Source organism: Colletotrichum lupini, chromosome 3 (genome assembly GCF_023278565.1).
Source record: "Colletotrichum lupini chromosome 3, complete sequence".
Classification (NCBI taxonomy): Eukaryota; Fungi; Ascomycota; class Sordariomycetes; order Glomerellales; family Glomerellaceae; genus Colletotrichum; species Colletotrichum lupini.
The window spans coordinates 1,801,097-1,817,368 of record NC_064676.1 but is presented as its reverse complement, the minus strand read 5'-3'; the positions used below and the strand labels follow the sequence as shown (position 1 = coordinate 1,817,368).

Genomic DNA, 16,272 nt, shown 5'->3' with positions numbered 1-16,272 from the left:
CGCTATTGCTGGTAGACGCAGTACCTACTCCGTCTCCGTAGGCGGGCACGGAATAGGATACGTACGTTAAACGCGTGATGGACGAAAGCGTGAGTTGTGGGCACTGGGCGGTATCCGTAAGTTGGGCCTAGCGGGCACGCGGGTAATCGACGACGAGGGTGGAGTGGGCAGTAATCGTAATCGATATTTACGAGTGGGTTTTGCGAATGCCCGTGGTGTACTCCGTAGATGAGGTGTGTGGAACAGAACGCGGGCGGCGAATGCGTTTGCGACTTTTGCGCACTTGCGGTTTTCAATGGAGAAAGTAAGCAAGCAATCCGGCGGGACGAGAAGCGGGGAGGGCTGGCGTCCAAGTTGACGATCCGGTTCTAGTGTATGTACGGATAGGATATTCGTACGATGGCAAGGTAGAAGGACAGGCACGAAAACAGCTCGAGGGCGACAAACTCCAGAGTCCAAGAGAGGGGTCGAGGCCGTTCTGAGAATGAGGTGGGCCGACAGAGACAGAGGCTCCGAGTAAGGTATGTAGAGATGGATACGTTTAGATCATGCTTGTGGCGGCCAGGTGGAATGGAAAAAGGAATTGGAACGGCGGCAGGACAGGAGGTATGTTTTGTCGTCAAAAGGAGGCTGTTTTTGCAGTCCGGTCGCATCTGCTGATGTCAGTTGTGGTGCAAAGAGGCGAAGAAGAATGAAGCTGCGCGACAGCGAGAATAGCGAGGTAATGTAAGGTGGTAAGGTAGAGCCGAAAGGTGAGAGGCAACTGCTGTTGCTGCTGCTGCTCTTGCTGTCACTGGTGCATGCAAGTGGTGTCCAGGCAATGAAAGTATGAGGTACTCGGGTAGTCTTGTACGACGGACAAATGAGAGCTCCATGCAATGGGTGAGGTAAGGTGCCTTGAGGTGAGCTGAGTGAGAGGTGAGAAGGTACTGATCAGGTAGCTCGACCCAATGGAAACTAAGGTGAGTTGCGTGGTGTGCAGACTGCAGAGTGCTGGTGTACGGAGATGTGGTGGCGTGCAGCGTGTGATGCGGGCGGCAGAGTAGGTACCTATCCCCCGCGCTCTGTGTTGGCGGTGCTGGGTTCCAATGGGCTGGTGGAAGAGGATGCCCTCGATGAGAGGCTTCGCTGTTCGGTATGGATGTCTACCTTTTCTCACAATTTCCCAAGTCATGTTGCAGTCATTTGTTTCTGCATTTTCGCAACCATGAATTGCAAGGCGTGTATACCCAAGATAGTGCTTACTACGCCGAGATACTTTGCAGAATAATCAGTCGTGCCTGCCTCGAATTGCAAGATGCCCTGGATAAAGCATATTCCCATGTACATACTGCGTATTGACACACGTGGAAGGTTCCAAAGGTCCCAAGGTACTTCGCGATGTCCAAGGTAGGTGCCAAGCCAGGGAAGGTGGGTGGCTTCTTACTTAACCTTTGGGTAAGGCGAGGGAGGCACCGAGTGACCAATGGTCTGTTCCCGTCCCATTTCAGTCCCAATGCCTTCCGTCCGTACAACCACAATGTGACAATACCAGGTACAACCGTGACGTCCATAAGAAACATCGTCGTTCAATCAGGTCTCTGAATGCAACTTGTGTCCCTATCCCGTATTCTTACCATGGGGTATGAGGGCCGTGTTTGAAAGAAGCACCAACATTTCATGTTTCAATCCCAGGCAACCCTGTCACCGCCAGCATAGACACAAAACCTCAATTTAGTGTGCCTATCTTGACGCGGTACGGAGTCCTTCGTGCAAGGTAATGTGGGAGGTGCCTCGATGCCTACCTTACTACGTACACAACAGAGTACCTTACTTCACTAGCAGGTGGATGTGGGCTTTTCCGGGGATTAGACCCGCTCCAGGACTCGCTTCCGTCGCTCTGCCGAAGCGTAGCGCGCTGAGGTGCGGTTGAGTGGGCGAGCGAAAGTGGGTAAGTAGTTGGCCGGGCTAGCTTCCAAGTACCTGAGTACGGATACCCACGAATAGACTTGCCAAAGTCTCAGAGATGGACCACCAGGAGTGCCGCTCAGACCGGGAAGCCTACCTATCCAAGTGAAAGAGCATCAGGAGCTTCGTACTTCCGTATGTCTTTCCCCCTGTCTCTTTACGGAGTGAAGATGAACGCTAAAGGTAGCGACAGGCTGGATGCTTCAAAGATAACCAACAAGTCCATATCGACATGCTCCCATCACACGTTCAGATGGGTACCTTGTACCAACCAGAGGTATGTTGCCAATGCACCAAGGCATACGTGAATTTTTTTTTCTTCTTCTTCTGAGTCTCAAAAATTCTGCCCGGCAGAGCTTTGGTTGCCCTTTTCCCGAGGGAATCAAAGTGTTTGGTTCCCCGATACTTAGCGCGGTAAGTGTGAGTGACAATATCTTCATTTTTAGCGTCTGAGGTTCCTTGAAGCGGTCCTCCTGACTGGAGGTGAAGTGTTGGTGAGGCGCTGAGGTACTGGGAAGGTGGGGTAGCAGGTAGGAACATGCGCACGGATCACCTGCAAAAGATGTCGGGTAGATGATAGTGGGCAGTGCAGGGATGGCACCTGATCTGGGAGGGGTGGGGCGATGGGCAATTCCATGATTGGTTTTTCCAACTGTGAGTGGCTGACATGTTTGGGGGAAGATGGAAGGTCCCTCCCACATCATGAAGTAGGTACTTAGTCACCTAGGTACGGACCACCGTACCTCCTCCTTCTGGGCTAGTCTGTTTGTATCTCTTAATCCGTAGTGCACCTCACCTCCTCAGGTCTGCCCACCTGGGGCAGGTGCTAAGCGATGCTATCTCGGGACTTGCCACCTCCCGCTAATCACCTGCGACATCTCAAGTATCGTCCTATCGTCCGTTCGCATTCCACCCAACATCGTACTGCGTACACCAAGAGATGAGAGACGAGAAACGACAGCACATCTCAACATCAACCGTCCACTCGCCCTCGTCCACCTCGCAAGGAACGGACTCGCGACTCGCAACGCCAGAGCTGAACAGAGGTCAGTGTCACCGTCCCAGGTACGGGCTGGCAGGGGAACAGACTACACATTTCAAAGAGTAATACGACTCTGACACTCGCTGCCCAATGTCATTTCCGATATTCTTCTTCCTCAGACTAGAGACCAGAGACCAGTCACTGCACTACACTATACTGCACTACGGTCCCTACGGGTAGGTCAGACCTTAGACCAGACCTCCTTCTCTCATCTCAACATGGACTTCATGGGCTCATGAACCTCCGAGCACATGTATCCGAAGTGATACGGGATACGAAGCACAGAGAACGAAACACTGGCTTTCTTTCACCTTAGTCAGTTAATGTCTTCTCTCTGCTTGTTCATACCCCGATCTCAGTCTCACTTCATCTTGGCACGGCGCGGCACGCAAGGTCCAGCTTCAGAACTCCATTGCAGCGCGGCTGCTGAAGCGGCTGCTGCTGCGTTACCGTTCAGTTGCTATTATTGCTTGCTCGTTGTCACATCGTGGCGTCCCAATTGCTCGATTGAACGAGTTCCCAGCTCTGGTTGGGCATCTTTGCCTCTTTTCTATTCTACCTACCTACCTACACCAAGGTACATCACTTGTCACCCATGTTGTATGTCCATTCCTGTAGTAGACCATCCATCACCGTGTTATGTGTTATGCATCTGCCTTATGCTCCCACTACGGCAGTGGTTCCGATCCATGTCTTGATACCTACCCCACGGCTGTCCTTCCGCGATTCATTCCCAACTCCGGCCAAGCGCCCGTCGCTGTGGGATCCGTCCAAGTTGCGAGATGACTGTCACAATCGAAGCCTCACTCACGGACATGGCTCATCTGCCAATTGGATGACAGAGTGACGACCTCATTGCTAGCTTTTTCTGTCAATATCAAATCTAAATTCCTCAAGGTTCCAACCACGGCCCCTGGCAACTCTTGTCATTCCACAGACGCAGTTCCGTTACCCTGCGGTTGGTTTAGGTTGCCCACCTTGCCTTACTGCACCTCGCTCACCCATGCAGCCACCACCTCCCACCCACAATCGTTCCCGAGTCGTTGAGCTCGCATATGAATAAACGTTCACAGCGCATCTCGTTCTCGCCCACCCAACACGCACGCGCATACGCACACGCACACATGTCAGCCATGCAGCAGCCCGCGGGGCAACGCATAGGGCAGACACACCGCTGTTCACCAGCAGGGCAAGCCAGCTCAGACGCTCGTCTCATCCTGTATCCCTCCTACTGCGTACGCCTCCACGGCCTTCAACGCCGCCGCACGAGTGTCCCACGTCCCCTGGTGCTCTAGGGTTCTCCTTCTTCGCTCTCTTCCATTGCCTCCTCATCTGCCCCCTCTCAGCTGCCTGACCCTGCCTCCCCGTCCAAGTAAGTAACCTTACACATGATATCGAGCGAGCAACCTCCCTGCTTAGCCACATGTCTTCTACCACTCTACTTATTCTACGCAGCAACTCTGCTCATCTACCAAGGCTATACTTCCCAGTGGCTCCCAACCGTCGTTCACGACACTAACCATCCAGGCGTGCAAGGCCCAAACTCTATTCTCCCATCACCACCTCCAAGCGTCAATATGGCCTGATACTGACATCTTATTTGGCAGTTCGATCTCTGCATCAAGCTGCGGCTACAGCTATCTCAAACCATGACTTCTCAGTCACCCTACCCAAAGCAAAATTCATCGCTTTTGCTACTCACCTCTTACCTTGTCGCCTGTTGCCAGAGACGGTCCATTTCAACCAGTTCTACAACGAAACTCCAGCTTCCCACTCTCCGACGCCACATGTCTTGCCTATGAACAAGAAGGACTGTCGCCAGACGGCGATCAATGCGCCCTCTGGAGGGCCCTTGTTTCGTTGCTTTCGGGCCTCTCAGGACCACTTCGCCTCTCCCTTGCCTGGTCATCCATGCACGTCTTACCGTTCCTGTGTTACCATGCACACCAAAAACAGCCCGTACCTAGAGGGAGAGGCCGCGTCTGCAACCTCATTCTTGTCCTCAGTAGGTACACCTCTGACACGGATCGATACTCTCGGGTTCGCCGCCATCAAAGCCGCCCCAATCTCATGATTCTAGCTGTCTGGATCATGCGAGATATGCGAAGCAAACAACCATAATGAAACAGCATTATCAACGTCGACATCAAGACCATCATCACTGGGTACGTTGGAGGCATCACCGTGGTTATATGAGTTGCCTGCCACGATATGACTATGATAATCCAGCGATTACTTTACACCGGTCGACCTCTACCCCACATGTACAGCTGAGCTGTTGATCAAGGCAGGTCAAGTTGCTCTATAGTCAAAGAGTCTACAGTTCCAGGAGCAACTCGTTGCGAATGGCAAAAAAGGCCGATGTGGCTTTCGTAGGTTTTACCTATCCGTCCCCAGAATACCTTATACCCCAAGGCCTACCCTCCCTGTTGGACGATTCGCGAGCCGCAACAACGACAGGAAGATCGACAACCTTCTTGGGTCTAGATCTGAACTCATCAGTTGGCATAACATGCTTGCAAGCCTGGTCGGCTAGTCTAATCCTACGAGCTACTGTTCCCAACACGCCATACGAAGTTTCATCGACAAGTCGAAGCACCGGCCAGAGGATGCATTATTACACCCTCCATGGTCCCTGAAGATCTCTGTGGCCCCCCGAGTCAAGACACCGGCTCAAGGGTCGCAACTGTCCTTTGTTTCTGAAGTATATCTCATTCCCGTCTGGACAATGTTGCCTTCGGAGCAGCTTTCCGGTCATCCCATCCCATCGTTTGGCAACCACCACTCTGGAGCACAGGCTCGCAAACTAAAGCGGAGGCGGCATGTTTGTTTGGCCGCACCAGGCCAACTCGCCACATCTTAATTGACTCGAGAGCATTGTCCACAGCTTCTAGAAGGTAGTTCCTCTGAACAAGTGGTTATCACGAGGGTCCCGTGAAACGGCCTCGAGCGAGCAAAAGAGCGAGGCCAACGCTCCTTCACATGGGGCCTGGACGCGGCCGCGCATGGGTCGAGCTGGTAACAAGATGGTGTTTGTTCTTGTTTGTTGTACCGGACCTCTCGTTCTTTTTCCCAGATATGGTTATGCCCAGTAATCAAAATCCGCGCCACCCAACAGGACGTAACAGAAACACAAATTTTCCAGAAAAAAAACACGCCATTCTCTAATCTTGTCTTGCCGGGTCCAACTTAACCTCTCCCACAATGGCATCGACCTCGGCCATGATCTCGGGCGTCAGCTTCTCCAGAACCTTCAATGCGCCCACATTCTCCACGATTTGCTCCGGCCGTGAGGCTCCGGTGATCACGGAGGTAACGTTGGGGTTCTTGAGGCACCACGCCAGGGCCAGCTGTGACTGCGTTGCACCGAGCTTCTCCGCAATACCCTAATCACACACACACACACGTCCCAGTCAGCCATCATGATCTCCTTGGTCCCGAGTCGCGAGTGTCGCCGGCGGCGCTAGCAGCGGACGCGCGGGGGAGTACCAAACGACAGCAACAACAATAGGAAACTCACCTTGAGCTTTACGACGTTCTGAATCAGTGCCTTCCACTCGTCGTTACCGTACCACTCCTTGTTGGCCCAGTTGACAAACTTATCGCCCTTGCCCTCCGCAAACCGGCTCCCGGCCGGCGGCGCGTCGGGGTTGTCGTTGTACTTGCCGCTCAGCAGGCCCATCTTGATGGGGCTGAAGACGGTCAGGCCGAGGCCGAAGCGCTGGTACAGCCGCTGGAACTCGTACTCGACCTTGCGGCGCTCGAGGATGTTGTACTGCGGCTGCTCGACGACGGGCGCGATCATCCTGAGGTCCTTCGCGACGCCGCAGGCCTCGGCGATCTCGTCGGCGCTCCACTCCGACGTGCCCCAGTACATGGCGTAGCCCTTGTCGATGACGTGGTTGAAGGCGCGGACCGTCTCCTCCATGGGGGTCAGGCGGTCCGGCCGGTGGGCGTAGACGATGTCGACGTACTCGAGGTCGAGGCGCTTGAGGGAGGCGCGGAGGCCTTCGATGATGTGCTTGCGCGAGAGGCCGTGGTTGTTGACGAGGACTTGGCCGTTGGCGCCGCCCCAGTTGAGCTGTACGTGCGCGCGACGGGTTAGAACAACTCGTGGTTCGACTGCGCGCCGTCGTTGCTCCTGCGGAGTTCCGTGGTGCAAGACTCACCTTTGTTGTGACGACGATGTCGTTACGGTTCCAGTTGAACTTCTTGATGGCCTGGCCCATGATGATCTCCGAGTTTCCGCCCGCATAGCTGTATGGAGCGGCTTGTGATTAGCTCCTCCATCTTCGCCTCACTCGGCCGCAACCGCATGGTGTCGCACGGGAGAGGTTCTGGGGAGACTCACCTCTCAGCTGTATCGAAAAAGTTGACGCCAAGGTCGTAAGCCTGCTTCATACACGCAAACGTCTGTTCTGCAGCGCGTCGTAACCGTCAGTGACGCTGCCAAAACACACGAGTCTCGCAGAAGATTCGCTTGAGTCCCCGTCCCGTACATACCATTCTCAACGTGGCCGCCGAACCTGTTGTATTCACCAAAGTCAGCACGAAGGTCCTACGAAGCACTTTGCAATTTCGCGTGGGGAAATAGGTGGGAGAAACGTACGTCAACCAACCGCCCAAACCCAGCACCGAGACGTGAAGTCCCGAGTTACCCAGGCGGCGGTACTGCATGCCCGTCTTTCTAGGCTCTTCCCACGCCATTGTGTCTTGTTCTACTCGGTCTGTCAGGTTGGTGATTAGGGGTAATCTAGGTATCTCGGCGTCGGGCGTCGTCTCTCGAAGCGTAGGGAAGTGGCAAGTATGCGAAAAAGGATGTAAGATTGTATGTTTACATTCACTCTCATCTACTTTTTTTTTTCCGTTACGGATACACTGCCTGCTAATGATTTTACCCCTCCGTCTTCGCTCTCGCGCAACATGGGAAAGCTCCAAAAGAGCTTGCCCCGCACCCCTCCTCCCTCTCTGCGGAGATATTATCGGAAAGTGATGTTTCTTTTTTTACCCCTCCATAACCACCCCACCCACGTCATGCTAGCAGCTAAAGTAGTGGGAATCCGACTGGCATTGACCAATGGCCCACCTCGCAGCGGCGCGGTGCGGCTGGCTGCAGCTGGGTAAAGGACCAAACCGCATGTTGGTCCCCGAAGGATTACCATCATGCATATCCCATAAGTAAGTAGGTACATACATATAAACGGATCGCGGCAGGGCCAACCACCAGGGGAGTTGTCTAGGCACTCAGGTAGGCCGGCTTTCCGTACTTCTCGCGGTCGAAAGCCGGACCGGTAGATATGTACTAGACGCGCTTGGGGGGGACTCGATGGTTGTTTTGGCTTATGGCGCTTTCTCTTTCAGTCTCTGAGGTGTCTGACGTGGAGGCTGCACCGCGGTGACCATCGAGATGTCCGCTTGAATGACTGCTGAATAGAGCATGTTGTACTACCATTAACATCGCTAGAGAAGTTGGAGGCGGTTGTGGCAGTCTGACGGGCCAGCCCAGCCCGGCTCCGGGAGTAGCCTCCGTCGCGATGAGAATTCCGGACCCTGGAAGACGGGGCCGGGGGTGTGTAATAATTCATGATCCCGCTGAGAGTTGGAGAAGAGCTTTGTCGAAATGGCAACAGGCTTGTGCTTGCCGTGACTGCCGATGGTGCCGAGCTCTCGTTGATATACTGGCTTTTGGCAGATTGGGAGATTCATAGATGAACGTCGAAGGCTTACAAGAGTCTACCTACTACTATCAAATTGGTCCAGCTAATACTCACTTTGTCACAAGAACATTCCGATACGACAAGGCCATCTGACCACCATTTGACGCAGTTCGAAGTACTGGATATGGAATTTATGAGCCGTCAGTGTTGCCATTTCATGCCACTTACAAGAGAGAGAAAAACATGAACAATGATATAGAGCACCCTGCATCATTCTACATATTATCGGCGTGCTCTCCGTGAACTACAAGTCGCTGGGCTTTGTGAAGCCTCCGCAAGTCCGGCCTATTCCCTCTAAGATCCTAAGGCTCCGGGTCCCGAATGAACCCCTGTAGAATCGGTGGACCCGGCAAAAATCTCGGGGACGGGGTCGGGGGCTGCTCGTGTGGACGGTGGGCCAGCACCGCCGGCGGGGCACTGGGTAACACACACACACATCCATCCACTTGGGAGGAACCCAGCACTACCACACCACACCTCTTTGCTTTCAACGCAGGCGCAGTTACACAATGGGAGGGTTGATCTTCTCAACCTGCAACACGACACAACGTAATGACATTAATGCAAACTGCTTCCTGAACATCTCCCGCGCGTCTGCGGCTGTACCTGCTTGAGAGATCATCATACTCCTACATGTTTTCTTGTTTCTTGAATAGGTAAGGTAGTTACGTAAGGGAACGTTTGCTTAATAGGTACCTTTATGCTCAAACATGTACATTCGTCTCACCCATATACAAGTATAAGTCGAGGTACCTGCAAACAGGGCGGAACCTCCGCAACTTTACTGTGCAGAGCATGTAGCCCAGCCCTTGGGGCAGCCAAAAAGTTACCCCGCATGACGGAGACGGGTTCGATGGAGGGGCAGCTGCATTCAACCTCCGATTCGGGGAAGACCCGACGGGGGAAGTGAGAGAGAGAGTCTCCAGAAAGCCCATTCCCTCTCGTCATTCGTCCCTTTCTCGCTCGCTTTTCTCGCTCGAATTCTCCCGTGGTCCCCAAGTGTCGGGTCGGTAATTATCAACCCATTCCCCACGCAAAAGGGATCCCACGTACCTGAAAGTTGGCTGCAACAACCCGCCGATCATCTCTTCCCTACCACCTTACCAAGTACAACCAGCCCACGCGCCGTCTTTTTGTGTCTCGTGTTTAGCTGAACACTGGCTTGTCCGCCTTACTCAGCTTCGTCCAAGCCAACGCTTTCCCATCTCCAAATTCTTCCAATTGGTCACCACGACCAGTCTTTACTCGCAGAAACTCTTTGCTGAGCCCCTCCTCCCCCGCCAACGGACCAAGCTCCTATTACCAAACCGCTAACCAACCCCCCCGCCCTCTTACCGGAGAGCCTGAACTTTGAATCTCTTAAAGGAGTCTCTGCTTGCTCTTGTCTTTGCAGCTCTTTCAAATTGTATAAGACGTAGACCTCTTTATTCTTATATTACCAGACGCTGTTCGTTTCTCAAAGTCCGTTGCCGCATTGCGTGTATTCCAAAACAGCTACGCAAACGACCCCGAACCGGCATCACAGCTTTCTACTCTCGAAAGCTTCGCATCATCTAACAGTTCCACACTACGTCTCACCGTAAAACCTACAATACACACAAGTCTCCGCCCACAATGGCACGCTATGTCGTCGCGGAGAGCGCGGGCGGGCGTCCCCCCAAGAGACAGCTTCGCAAGTGGTGGAAGGAGAGCTCCGTATACCAAGTCTACCCGGCCTCGTTCCAGGACTCGACCGGCTCGGGCGTGGGCGACCTCAAGGGCATCATCGACCGCGTCGACCACTTCAAGTCCCTCGGCGTCGACATCGTGTGGTTGTGCCCCATCTTTGAGAGTCCCCAGATCGACATGGTGAGTTTCTGGCAGGCCGTACTCTTGAAAAAGACATTTCATAAACTCGGACGGATGAACTGACCGACAAAACGTGCACCAGGGCTACGACATTAGCAACTACAAAAAGATCCACGAGCCCTACGGCACCGTCGCCGACGTCGACACCCTCAAGGACAAGCTCCACGAGCGCGGCATGAAGCTCGTCCTCGACCTCGTCGTCAACCACACCAGCGACCAGCACGAGTGGTTCAAGCAGTCGCGCAGCTCAAAGGACAGCCCTTACCGCGACTGGTACATCTGGCGCAAGCCAAAGTACGACGCCCAGGGCAACCGCCAGCCTCCCAACAACTGGGCCTCCCATTTCCAGGGTTAGTTCTCTCAGGCCATCCCATACTTCCTCGAGGCTCTGGAAAGCTTGTTGAACCCGCCTACTCGAAGATGACGGGAAAATTCAACTAACATCGGACGTCTACACACAGGCAGCGCGTGGGAATACGACGAAGCAACAGACGAATACTACCTGCGCCTCTTCGCCCGCCAACAACCCGACCTCAACTGGGAGAACCCCAAAGTCCGCGCCGCCGTCCACGACATCATGCGCTTCTGGCTCGACAAGGGCGCCGACGGCTTCCGCCTCGACGTCATCAACTTCGTCAGCAAGCCCCAGGACTTCCCCGACTCCAAGCAAGAGGTCCTGCCCGGTTCCGAGCTCTACTCGGCCGGGCCCAGGCTGCACGAGTACCTCAAGGAGCTGGGCGCCATCCTGCACGAGTACGACGCCTTCAGCGTCGGGGAGATGCCCTGCGTGAGGGACCTGAACGAGGTGATCAAGAGCGTGAACGGCGATCGCGGGGAGCTGAGCATGATTTTCCATTTCGAATTGTGAGTATCCGACCCGCCTTTTACCCCTATTTTGTCCATCCACTATCGGCAGGACAACTAACGAGCATCTCCTCCCCCCTTCCCAGCGTCGACATCGACATCGGCCCCCACGGCAAATTCTCCGCCAAAGAATGGGACCTCGCGGAGCTCAAGGGCATCGCCAACAAGTGGCAGCGCTTCATGTACGACCACGACGGCTGGAACGCGCTGTACCTCGAGAACCACGACCAGCCGCGCTCCGTCAGCCGCTTCGCAAACGACGCGCCGCAGCACCGCGTCGACAGCGCAAAAGCCGTCGCCATGTTCCAGGCCCTCCAGGCCGGCACGCCCTTTGTCTACCAGGGCCAGGAGATTGGCATGGTCAACGTGCCCAAGGAGTGGCCGATGGAGGAGTACAAGGACATTGACTGTCTGAACCACTGGAAGTGAGTATACGGTCATGAATTTTAGGCTGCGCAAAGAACGATGCAATGCTGACAATCTCCCCCGCAACCAGCTTGCACAAGGACTCCAAAGACAAGGAATACCTCAAATTCCTCAAATCCCAATACCAGAAGAAATCCCGCGACAACGCCCGCACACCAATGCAGTGGACCGCCGCCCCCAACGCAGGCTTCACGACACCCCAGGCAACCCCGTGGATGACGGTGCACCCGAACCACACGGAGATCAACGTCGCCGCGCAGGTCTCGGACCCGGCCTCCATCTTCAGCTTCTGGAAGACGGTCCTCGCGACGCGCAAGCGGTACCTCGACGTCTTTGTCTACGGCGACTTCGCCCTCGTGGACGAGAAGAACGAGAAGATCGTGGCGTACGCGCGGCGGGCCGAGGACGGCGCCGTGGCGGTCGTGGCGTGTAACTTTTCGAGCGGGACGGTAAGCTGGGAGGGACTGAAGGCGGAGAGCGTCAAGGAGGTGCTTGTTTCCAACGGCGGCAAGACGGCGGACGATTTCAGTGGGGGCAAGGTCGAGTTTGGACCGTACGAGGGAGCGGTTGTGCTTCTGGCCTAGTGTTTTTGACTGTTGGAAGCGGTTGGGTATAAAAACTAAGTTATAGAATGTAGACAAAAATCTGGAGTACTATTTTTGCGTTTACTATTTTTGCGTTCTCCTTGCAGACATACTTGTGCCTTTTTGAGATTGCTTATCATCATGTCACGGCTTTTGATCTGGTGGGTAGTCAGAGATAGATCCAGAGGATGGAGAGGCCAGATGAGGATGACAGCTTACCTAGGGATTCGGAAACCACGCTCATGACTCTCTCCTTCGACGCCTGAACGCCAGAGTTCGTGCTTCAGTCTTGGCTAAGACGTAGGCATTTGTGTCACTTCAAGTCGAGTGCTTGCCCATATATACCATCAACTCTTACGGCTCGTAAACGATTTCTTCTGACCCACAAGCATCCTCAACGGCCACAAATCACAAAACAGCCCAGAACGGTAGTTCGCTACTCATACGTCCTTTGCAAATTGGCCGAAGACTGCGTCGGGCTGTTGAACACGCCCGGATTCCCCTGCACCGACGCCATCCAATCGTCGTTTGCGACGTTGTCCCACAACGCCCCATTGGCAAAGAGCATATCGAGCGTGCCGTTGGACTCGACGGTGTTGAAGGAGCCGTCAAAGTGCTGCAGCTGATCAATTAGGTCATGGGGGGCGCCGGACCCCATCTGGCTGGTGGATTGATCCCAGACGGGGGTTCTGCCGATGCCCTGCCGCTGAGGTGACAGAGGTACTGTGTTGCCGTTGGTCATGCCCTGCGCGGAGGTACCATCTTTATCAAACATTGGTGAAAAGTTGGAGTGAGATGGTTGTCCATAGGTCTGAGATACGCCGTTGATGGGTGCAAACATGTCTGCCTGGCCGTTTGCCGCCGCCGCCGCCGCAGCAGCAGCAGCATGATTCCCGTCATCCCGCCACTGGTCATCGTCGACCTCCTGGATCCTCGACGTCGGGCTCCTGTTCATGATCAGCAGCGGGCCGTCCTGGACCTCGGCTATGCGGGCGCAGAGCATCTCCAAGAGGGCTTTATTGCCGCCGCGACACGACGCAAGGACCCGCTGCAGCTGGAGGAGAATGTCTCTTGAGCCGTCGGCGGAGGTGCGAGGAAGACGAAAGTTGTTCGCCACGGCATCCGTCACTGCGCTGGCAATCTCGTAGATTTTGAACTCCTGGTAGTCAAATTAGTAAAGGGAAAAACGATATATACCTATATAAGTATATTTTGTCCGATATGGGGCCTTACGATTCCGGGGCCATGGGCTTCAATGGCCGTACTGGGAAGTTGTGAAATCAACTGGAGAAACTCCTTGGCGATCTGGATGGGGTGAGATAACGAGGTGACAGTGTTGTTATTTCTGTTGGAAGACCAAGCGCGGCCATGGTTCATAGTGACTTTCCACAACACGGCCTGCATCCATTGACGCGTCACAACGATGTCGGCTCGCTGGACATCGTTGCTGGCATCAGAGTCCAGGGGAATTTGCTGAAGTTTCTGCTGCACGACATCGAGACACGCTCTACTAGCCGTTTGCAGGCCCTCCGCCATGGACCACAGGGCGTCCTCGTCGTCCGAGTTCTGGAGGATGTCAAAGGCGCCGCTCTGATCGAATATCCAGAAGAGGTCGGCTAACTTTTTGAAAGCAGGTAGAATGTGGCCTTCATCCTCGCCAACCCCTGAACCGTCTAAGGACGGAAAACGGGTGTTGGACTTGAGCGCCACAGGTAACTTGTGAAGCATGGCCACGCCTCTGCCATTTTTGTCAGAAAGCAGCTCGATGGAGAATCTTCAGGGGTAGAACAAACCTTTCCGTGACAAATAGTAGCCAAAGTGTCCTCCTCCGCATCTGCTGCTCCGCCAAGGGCAGAGCCACGTACGACGACTCCTTGTGCAATCCCATGATTTGAGCAATGGTGATGGCCTCTCGGAGGTAGAGAAGCGACTTGGCCCCTCCGGGCTGCTGGTTCTCGTGATAGACGTGGAGGAAGAAGGACGTCCTCAACCAGTTGAGGTTCATGGGCGGGCCTCCCTCGCGTTCCTGGAGCGCCATTCTCGACCGCTGGCACTCGGCCTCCATCGAACCTGCCGTCGCCGGGTCGTCGTTGTCAGTCGTGGCCAGCTTGAGCTGGGCAATGGTGGCAGCTCCCACGGCGTTGGCCAAGACGTATGATTCGAGGTCGTCAGCATCGCGGGACAGCGAGGCCATGATGTCTTCGACTGCAATGATGGGCCAGACGGGGAAGAGACGCAGACGGTAGATACACAACCTCCAAACCAGTGATGCGCTGGGCGTCCTTTGCGGCTGGAGGGCATTGTCCTGTCGGACGAGTCGTTGCCCACTCGCGGCGCTCCCAGTGGCCTCGGATGATCCTCCCTCGGAGGACGATGGGGACCGGGATGAGGATGGAACGCCCGAAGAGGCGGCGGCAACAGCCGGGGTTGAAGCGGAAGCCCCATCACCGGTAGGTGAGACGGAGGATGCAGAACCGGCGGCACCGGTGGTGCCAGCGGGGGCAGAAGAAGAAGCAGAAGCACCAGCAGTTCTAGCAGCAGCAGAGCCCTCCTTCTGGGCCTGGGCAATCTGGCGTATCGTCTTCGCCCTCAGGTTCCGTGGGCCCCTAGTGGCGGGGACCTTGTTGAAGGTGCATGATGTCCCGATGGCGACGCAGCCATCACAGGGCGGGACCTCTGTGCATTTGATCTTGCGGATCTTGCAGGCGTCACAAGCTCTTTTGCCAATCTTGCGCCCGGATGACATTGTCTCCGCGAAAGAGACGGAGAGAGGACGGAAAGGGGGGAGGGGGAGAACAACGTCGGCCCTGCTACCCTACTCGTGCCGTGTCATGGCAGCTCGCACCTGCCGTGGACTGACTTTCTTTTTGGGGATTCGCCAGGTAATACGTCAAAGTCGTGGATGTATGCAAGTTGTGTGAGGGCGGGTGTTGTGAAGTCTGTCACTTGCACCAGAAGAAACGGGTCCCCAGGTTCCCGGCAGGCTGGGCTTGACCAAGACCGTGTATCCGTAGTTCGTAGGGGCGTAAGTGGGTAAGCGAGGTGACAAGCACGTAAGGGTATGAGGTACGAGTGAGGCTATCCGCAGGTATTACAAAGCAAGGCTGCGAGGGTCAGGCGACTCTGGCATAGTCTGAGTAAAAGACTGGCGTTCCTTGCTTGATTCGAATCGAGGCAGAGAGAAAGCTGTCACCGGCGCCTACACGTCTCGAGGTGACTAAGAGAGGCACGGAAAGGTTGGACCAAGAAAAATGGGGATGGGAGAGCATCTGCGGACGTCTGAGATGCGCAGGGAGGAGTCGACGACCGATGGTGTGCTCGCTGCGCTAAGCCGATCAGGGGAGCTGTGGACCTTCCGCCGTGCCTGCCTCCCTGCAGCTTGACACGCTTCAGTCCGCTTGAGGGGGGCTTGGGGTCGACAGGTGGCGCCCGTTAAGAGACCTTGGCGCTGTATTTCCCCGCAAATTCGGCCTCTCACTGCGGTAATGTCCTTGACCGCTGTCCGGGCCGCCGACCTCCCAGCGATTTGGTCCAGCCCGGGATGTCACACGGGGCCAATCAGCGCTCATCCATTATTACCTAAGTGTAGGTACGTAGAGGGGTATCTCGAATTTCAAGCGAACAAAACGAACGAGAATATGCATCTTTCTACCAAGAACATTAGGTAGCACGATGTTATGATTATCAATTGACCTGATTGGGAGTGCAATGCGGGCATATTACGTATAATGTAATTTAATTAGTTGAAGAAAATTACAATGCCTCCTAGCGCATGCATGGTAGTACCTTGTTCTCGTCATTTTGGTCTCTACCATCTTTATTATAATCATAATCTTGTCCTTTT

The 16,272-nt window shown here is 54.8% G+C and overlaps 8 protein-coding genes across 8 annotated transcripts; 3 read left to right on the top strand and 5 right to left on the bottom strand.

Moving 5' to 3' along the window:
• Window positions 1–1,708: 1,708 nt before the first annotated feature.
• CLUP02_05285 (uncharacterized protein) lies at window positions 1,709–3,526 on the bottom strand (the record flags this gene model as incomplete). Its single annotated transcript, XM_049284293.1, has 12 exons — window positions 1,709–1,745; window positions 1,814–1,897; window positions 1,981–2,040; window positions 2,109–2,182; window positions 2,242–2,290; window positions 2,377–2,553; window positions 2,744–2,808; window positions 2,866–2,983; window positions 3,068–3,109; window positions 3,208–3,293; window positions 3,355–3,388; window positions 3,474–3,526. The coding sequence occupies 12 exons, from the start codon at window positions 3,524–3,526 to the stop codon at window positions 1,709–1,711; spliced, it is 879 nt and encodes a 292-aa protein (XP_049141436.1).
• A 58-nt stretch (window positions 3,527–3,584) lies between these two features.
• CLUP02_05284 (uncharacterized protein) lies at window positions 3,585–6,084 on the top strand (the record flags this gene model as incomplete). The annotated part of the gene is made up of 10 exons (XM_049284292.1): window positions 3,585–3,832; window positions 3,927–3,947; window positions 3,999–4,054; window positions 4,121–4,275; window positions 4,336–4,361; window positions 4,517–5,029; window positions 5,119–5,154; window positions 5,277–5,516; window positions 5,567–5,813; window positions 5,884–6,084. The coding sequence occupies 10 exons, from the start codon at window positions 3,585–3,587 to the stop codon at window positions 6,082–6,084; spliced, it is 1,743 nt and encodes a 580-aa protein (XP_049141435.1).
• A 69-nt stretch (window positions 6,085–6,153) lies between these two features.
• On the bottom strand, window positions 6,154–7,696 carry CLUP02_05283 (voltage-dependent potassium channel beta subunit; the record flags this gene model as incomplete). The annotated part of the gene is made up of 6 exons (XM_049284291.1): window positions 6,154–6,375; window positions 6,510–7,070; window positions 7,159–7,246; window positions 7,341–7,407; window positions 7,493–7,515; window positions 7,599–7,696. 6 exons carry the CDS (start codon window positions 7,694–7,696, stop codon window positions 6,154–6,156), a joined length of 1,059 nt encoding a protein of 352 aa, XP_049141434.1.
• A 330-nt stretch (window positions 7,697–8,026) lies between these two features.
• On the bottom strand, window positions 8,027–8,185 carry CLUP02_05282 (uncharacterized protein; the record flags this gene model as incomplete). Its single annotated transcript, XM_049284290.1, has 1 exon — window positions 8,027–8,185. One exon carries the CDS (start codon window positions 8,183–8,185, stop codon window positions 8,027–8,029), a length of 159 nt encoding a protein of 52 aa, XP_049141433.1.
• A 40-nt stretch (window positions 8,186–8,225) lies between these two features.
• On the bottom strand, window positions 8,226–9,331 carry CLUP02_05281 (uncharacterized protein; the record flags this gene model as incomplete). The annotated part of the gene is made up of 6 exons (XM_049284289.1): window positions 8,226–8,291; window positions 8,368–8,671; window positions 8,761–8,824; window positions 8,911–8,950; window positions 9,034–9,123; window positions 9,215–9,331. 6 exons carry the CDS (start codon window positions 9,329–9,331, stop codon window positions 8,226–8,228), a joined length of 681 nt encoding a protein of 226 aa, XP_049141432.1.
• An 85-nt stretch (window positions 9,332–9,416) lies between these two features.
• Window positions 9,417–10,020, top strand: CLUP02_05280 (uncharacterized protein; the record flags this gene model as incomplete). Its single annotated transcript, XM_049284288.1, has 3 exons — window positions 9,417–9,443; window positions 9,508–9,712; window positions 9,767–10,020. 3 exons carry the CDS (start codon window positions 9,417–9,419, stop codon window positions 10,018–10,020), a joined length of 486 nt encoding a protein of 161 aa, XP_049141431.1.
• Window positions 10,021–10,320: 300 nt separating this feature from the next.
• On the top strand, window positions 10,321–12,732 carry CLUP02_05279 (alpha amylase; the record flags this gene model as incomplete). Its single annotated transcript, XM_049284287.1, has 7 exons — window positions 10,321–10,554; window positions 10,637–10,904; window positions 11,016–11,418; window positions 11,505–11,843; window positions 11,915–12,413; window positions 12,536–12,589; window positions 12,652–12,732. The coding sequence occupies 7 exons, from the start codon at window positions 10,321–10,323 to the stop codon at window positions 12,730–12,732; spliced, it is 1,878 nt and encodes a 625-aa protein (XP_049141430.1).
• Window positions 12,733–12,864: 132 nt separating this feature from the next.
• Window positions 12,865–15,174, bottom strand: CLUP02_05278 (fungal specific transcription factor; the record flags this gene model as incomplete). The annotated part of the gene is made up of 3 exons (XM_049284286.1): window positions 12,865–13,587; window positions 13,662–14,166; window positions 14,222–15,174. The coding sequence occupies 3 exons, from the start codon at window positions 15,172–15,174 to the stop codon at window positions 12,865–12,867; spliced, it is 2,181 nt and encodes a 726-aa protein (XP_049141429.1).
• Between the last annotated feature and the right edge of the window lie 1,098 nt (window positions 15,175–16,272).